The 6,863-nt window shown below is 40.7% G+C and overlaps 1 protein-coding gene across 1 annotated transcript; it reads right to left on the bottom strand.

The window, feature by feature from the left end:
- Positions 1-3,812: 3,812 nt before the first annotated feature.
- LOC138023405 (uncharacterized) lies at positions 3,813-4,463 on the bottom strand. Its single transcript, XM_068870408.1, has one exon. The coding sequence runs from the start codon at positions 4,461-4,463 to the stop codon at positions 3,813-3,815; it is 651 nt and encodes a 216-aa protein (XP_068726509.1).
- Positions 4,464-6,863: the final 2,400 nt, after the last annotated feature.

Here is a 6,863-nt window from a genome sequence, read left to right as displayed (position 1 = left end):
CTCTTGATGTTTCCGGTTGCTGCTTGGCCGTTAATAATTATATTATCTTCTTTGCTTTCTTCTATAGAAAAATCCATTGCCTAAATAGTGAATTCCACGGTAAATTTTACGCTAAAACCGATATCGCATGAATCACGAAGCGATGAATACGACATCGGTTTTTCGAGTGAAATTTACTTTGGAATTCACCACTTGGCAATGAAATTCTCCCGGCCACATGGGTTAAAAAAAAAACAAGAACACCCTCAGCGAGCGAATGGAAAAGGAAAAAAACATACTCAACTCGTCAATGGCCAGCGAATAGGATTCACCCTAAAAAATTATCAGCCAATTTTTTTTTTTTTTTTTTTCAGTTCAAGGTCAAAGAAGAGTTTTACTGAAGTACTTTATTCCACTTTATCTCTGAAAACGAGATCAACCACATTTTGATTTATTTCATGGAAACACGCCAAGTTGACTTGAAACAAGAATCAGCAAAATACGGCAAAGCAACCAAGAAAGTACGAACTTTAAACAAGATCCGCTCTAACACTTAAATAACGTTTAGGTGCTTTAAACAAACTTCTGAAAACAGAAGCTAGTGAGATTTCTCCCTAATTTTACGACATTTGCGATTACATGTTTATAACATAAGGGGAAAATTTTCTTGTCACTGTCGAGGCACAACGAAAACCAGTTGGGTAAACGAATTATAAAAGCACTTGTTCGCTCGCATCTTAGAGCAAAATAAACAAACAAATTAACTTTTTCTTTACGCCCAAAAGAGCACAGATAATTGGTATTTAATTCCAGTTGACAATAAAAATTCGATTTTTTTTTCCTGAACAAAGGAAGAACCAATTAAACCACCTTTTAAAAATAACAAACGGTTTAGTGACCAAGGAAAGAATTTGTGGAATAACTTCTTCCACTAAGTATGAGCTATTGCTGGTATTCCTTTTAGTCGTTGTCGTTCTCTTTCGCTCTCCTTTCGTTTCTGTTCTAGACATTGGTCCTCCAGACATCATGCAACCTTATCAGAGCTTCTAAAGATATGCCAAAAATTGCAATACAGGGGAAAAAGCAGCTCTAAGCAAATTAAGAATAAACACTTACCTTTAAGTTTATATCCCTCCGATGCTTGACTTGAATAACTGCGCAGCCACCAGTGTGGACCACAGATATCATGATATGTCAAACTGGATTGAAACCAGCGAAAAATGCGAAAAGAAAACATCTTCCAAACCGTTTTCCACCTGAACACGAAAAGCGTTGACTGTGTAAGAACTCTAGTTGATGAAGTATCGCCGTGTAACCGCATCGAGCCACAGAAAGCGCGCGAAAAGTGAAGCCTCGTTTATGTTTAGGTGAGTTAACCTTGGTTGAGCCTGCAGTCCAATCGCAAGCCAGTACCTTGTCAGCGGTTTGCTCAAAATAAACCCCAAGTAAATTCACCAAGATTCGTTGTTGTAACTCATTTATAGCATAGTGTTTTCCCTTTTTCTTTAACAATGAATAGATAGCTAGATAAAAATTTTATTAAAATACTCCATGGCAGCCCTAAGGCTGGATTACGGAATTCTGTAAAATGATGTAAATTAGAATGTCTGCAGATCGATGTCAGATCAATGTCTGACATCGATCTGCAGACATTCTAAGAAATTTCTTGTTAAATACCGTGTTCACTTAATGGAGTTCTACCCAACCGTTTAGCGCTTTTGGCGTTCAATAACATCTCGACACTTCATGTTAGTAGGCATTGTTCCCTATTATCTTTAGTGTAACCGGCATTGTTGTCAGTTGCCTGATGATTGCTTCGTGTGAAGCATGAAACTCCGAGTAGCAAATAAATAAATTAGTCCGACTCCAGAAGTCTATACATATTATATTTAAAGCTCTGGTTTTACCATTGAGCACTTTTATAGTAGATGAAGTCTTCATTTATCTGCTGGTAGTATATATATATATATATATATATATATTGATTTGAGTGTACAAATAGCGACAGCGAACTACTAGCAGATCCATTGAATGAAAAACATATTGCCGTGAGCGGGAATCGAACCCGCGTCCCCCTGGTTACTAGTCGGGTGTGCTAACCACTGCACCATCACGACAACCCTGCTGGAAACAGAGCAATCGATGAGGTGACTGATCCCTCACCGATTGCTGAGCGGGACTTGAACCCACGCTGATTAATCACTTAATGTGTGGCATTTACGTGGGACTCCCTAAGGGCCAGTTTTTCTATGTGATAACGCTGGATCAACATGTGATTCACAGGCGGACAAGGGTAATTAATGTAAAGAGTCAGGTAAGTAGATCCCTTGAGCCAACAACGTATCACCCCCAGGAGGATCGCAAATGGATGGATTCACAGTCCAAGTTGAGGAGAAATTGAAAGAAAGTTACAGGAAACTCAACACTGGACAATTTCTGGGGAAAACTGTAATTGCCCTGAGCGGGATTTACCCATTAATTACCCTTGTCCGCCTGTGAATCACATGTTGATCCAGCGTTATCACATAGAAAAACTGGCCCTTAGGGAGTCCCACGTAAATGCCACACATTAAGTGATTGATCAGCCATGTTGCCAGCATGGTTGTCCTGATAGTGTAGTGGTCATCATACCCGACTAGTGATCATTGGGGCCTCTCAATTTTGAGAGGCCCCAATGGCTTGAACACGGGCTGCGCCCGTGCTCAAGCGAAAACTCCAGCGGCTACTACTAATAATTATCATGATAAAAATTAATAAAAAGCTTCCTTAAAGAGGTGCGTTTTCAGATGGCGCTTAAAAATCCCTAGATCTGTGGTAGAACGAATCTCACGCGGTAATACATTTCAAATTGCCGGAGCTGCGACCTGGAATGATCTGTCTCCTAATGTAACCCTACTTCTATAAGTTGGCGTTGCAAGCAACGAACCATCTGAGGAGGATCTTAAATTATTATTTCCCGGTCTTGTAATTGACACAAGTTCTCTTAAATACGTTGGCGCGATTCCATGGATGGCCCTAAAAAAAATAGTAGAATCTAATGTGCAACTAATGTGTTGCCTAACCAACAGCCAGTGCAGCTCACACAGCAACGGCGTTATGAGACAGTGGTGTGGCTCGTCACAAGCTAGTCTTGCTGCGGCATTTAAAACTAATAATCTACGCGCGAGGTGTAAAACGTATGTACGAGGGCTTTAGTGGTATCTGTACATAAAATCCTACGGATCCGACTTATCTTATGTAAATGATAGAATGCCGAGGCACAACATTTACTTATGTGGAATGACATATCTAGATTACGATCAAACCATGACCCAAGATTTCGTGCGACTGATTTCGCCTCCTCGACTGTGTCACCTACAGTAATATCATTCAAGTTGACTTTCTGTTACTGTTGCCTAGTACCTATAAGCATCAGTTCAGTCTTATTATCGTTTAACATCAGTCGGTCTTCAATCATCCAGTCCCTCAAGTCATATATGCAATCGCGCATAGCATTTAGCGCGGTCTCGTCCTCCCCTTGCACAGCAGGCCTGAATGCCAAATACAGCTGTATGTCATCTGCTTAGCAGTATACACTTGGGAGGTGCTTGCTGACGATATCAAACAGCTTACTGGTGTACACCGTAAACAAAAGAGGCCCGAGACAACTCCCTTGAGGAACTCCTTGTCTGAGTGGAAAAGCAGATGATAGACCATCATTTACAGTGACACGCTGTGTACGATCCGCAAGGTACGACGCAAACCATTTTAATGCCTTGCCATCCACACCAAATCTCGACTTTAAACGATTTAGAAGAGTGTCGCGTCAAACAGTGTCAAAAGCAGCGCTAAGGTCAAGGAGAACTAACAAAGTGACCTTTTCGCTCCTCCATATTCAACAAAATATCGTTCTTGACTTTGAGCAGTGCTGACTCGGTGCTATGGTTTTGCTTATACGCGGACTGGAGAGGCATATGCAAATCATTAGTTGTCATGTGGTCAATGACCTGATTAGTTGCTGCCTTCTCTGACAATATGGAAACATAAGGGAGGTTGCTAACTGGGCGGAAGTTATTAAAAGCGATGTCAAGTCCACACTTTTTAAGCAGCGGTTTTAGTAAAGCCTCCTTCCAATCTCTAGCGAATTCGCCAGATTCGAATGACAAGTTAATCATGTTCGCGATCACAGGTAACAGCACATCGAAAACCTCTAGGACTACCGAACTAGGCATTGGATCCAGAGGACATGATTTCTTGGCAGCTTTTTTGATGAGCTCAGAGACTTGTTCTTGAGACAAAGTTTTAAAATTGGCAAATGTGACGCCTGCATCCGTAACAGAATCAGCGCACTCCTTTTCTCCGGCTTTTGACATCTCCAAAGATCTCTGCATATCAATTAACTGATTAATTTTATCGATCTTCTGCATAAAGAAATTTCCGAAATCATTGGCGAGATCATCTGGAGCTATAGCCTTTGAAAACGACACCTCAGACCATCTTTGCATAGCAAAGAGTCAGCGTAATTCAGTTCCATTTAGTTCCATTATTTGTCGATGAAGTTCTTCATCGGTGATTGCGGAAAACTCCATTTTGCTAAGTCCATAGTCGAATTCTTCCAAAGATGGTGCCTTCCGATAAGGACATTACTCTTGCAATTTCCACTATCGGGAAACCTTCATGAATGAAAGATTCCAGGAACTGACTTGGAAATTTCAAACACAGGTGGTCCGCCAGCCTCTCCTGTAAGGACACACCGCGGTTTTTGCGAACCAAATGCCAGTTCACGAAGGTGATGTACATGGAGCTTCATTTAACCGCTGTTCCAGTTTACCGTCTTTCCCGGAAGAGACGTTTTTACAATAACTGAGTATGCTCAGTCGCAAAACCCAGCTGACCAACTGTACTGGCTCACCGAATATAATGTTCTTGAACAAAGCCACCGCGTATAATGTTGAAAGTACTCACGATAATACCGAACGAGCCGACTACGGAAACTACCGAACACAATGTAAATACGACCGCTCATGCACGACACCCAGTGTACCGCGCATACTGTCCAGAGCTTCAAACCAGATCCGCTCCAACACTTAAAAAACGTTTAGGTTCTTTACTCAAAGTTTTCAAAACACAAGCTAGTGAAATATGCCCCTAATTTTACAAGAACTCATTACGATTACGTGTTTATAACAAGGGGGCAAATTTTTCTTGTCACTGTCGAGGTACGTCGAGAACCAATTGGACAAACGGATTAAAAAGCACTTGTTCGCTCGCATTTTAGAGCAAAACAAACAAAAAAATCAACTTTTTCTCTGTGTCCAAAAGAGTACAGATAATTGTCATTTAATTCCACTCGACAATAAAAATTCGATTTTCGATTAAACCACCTTTTAAAAATACGCATCCACTTTAAATCACGCATCCGTATTAAATAACAAACGGTTTAGTGCCCAAGGAAAGAAATTGTGGCGTAACTTCTTCCATTAAGTATGAGCTATTACTAGTATTCTGTTTTGTCGTTGTCGTTTTCTTTTGCTCCCCTTTCGTTTCTGTTCTAGTCATAGGTCCTCCAGGCGTCATGTAACCTTATCAGAGCTTCTAAAGATATGCCAAAAATTGCAATACAGAGAAAAAAACAGCCATAAGCAAATTAAAAATAAACACTCAGCTTTAAGTTTATACTCCTCCGATGCTTGACTTAAATAACTGCGTAGCCGCCAGTGTGGACCGCAGCTTTCATGATATGACAAACTGGATTGAAACCAGCGAAAAATGCTGAAAGAAAACATATTCCAAACCGTGTTCCACCTGCACACGAAAAGCGTTGACTGTTTAAAAACTATAATTGACGTATTATGGCCGTGTAGTCGTGTCGAACCACAGAAAGCGCGCGAAAATTGAGGCCTCGTTTATGTTTAGGTGAGTTAGCCTGGGTTGAGCCTGCAATCCAATCGAAAACGAGTGCCTTGTCAACAGTCAACTGCTGACCTCGGTGAGCTCTAAGTTTAAGAGCACGATATGTTTACCTGATACTGATCAGCGGATACCTTGTTTTGACAGGTGTCAATTCATCAAAACATGGATGTCCAATATCAAAGATGTATGCTGTAAACTAGCGTGATTCTGGTCATATTGGCATACATGGAGGGGAGGACGTACGTACGCACGGACGGAAGGTCGATGACGTCATGCCTATAAGACCAAAATTTCTCGCATCGAAGGGTTACCATATTTTCTTAACAATGGTGCTCCGCGCGCGCGCGCCCGCGAAGCTCCGCTAAAAAAAGTGCACCGATTCATATACCTCATAGTTACTTTTTAAATGCATTTTGAAGCATGTTGTTTTTCATGGCCTTGGCATACGACGGTTTTCAAAAGAGACAAAGTAAGTAAGAAAGGAAGAACATGCAGAAAGCGGCTAACAAATGGCTGACTTGGCTTTGAAGTCTTTTTTTTTTTCCATCGAGTCACTGAACTGGCAAATGCTTGCACGCAAATGGTGCACGACATAACAGTTTGAGTGCTACAGTAACTTCTGCCCATACTACTATTTATCATTTGTTGGGTAATGCGCAATCCTTCCTTTTGAAAATGTCACTGAAAATGATCTTTAATCAAGTATCATCGAATCCTACTTGTGGCTGGAGAAGAATTGAAAAAAAGAAACAAAAAAAACAGATAGCGATTGATTCTTTTAATTACGATATGAATGATAAAGGATGATAGTCGATGATAGTTCATCGAAGTTAGTAATCAAACGATCATTTCGTGGACTATCATCAAATATGATCAACTCAGATATCCGACATCTATCTCGATGGTTTTTTTTTTTTAGATTTCAGAACTTGATCTTGACCACTTATAATCTTGACCGCTTATAAGACTAATGCAATCATTTATATCCAGCC

This window comes from Montipora capricornis, chromosome 11 (assembly GCF_036669925.1).
Source record: "Montipora capricornis isolate CH-2021 chromosome 11, ASM3666992v2, whole genome shotgun sequence".
Taxonomy (NCBI): Eukaryota; Metazoa; Cnidaria; class Anthozoa; order Scleractinia; family Acroporidae; genus Montipora; species Montipora capricornis.
The sequence above is the reverse complement of the archived record's forward strand: the minus strand, read 5'-3'. Positions and strand labels throughout refer to the sequence as shown.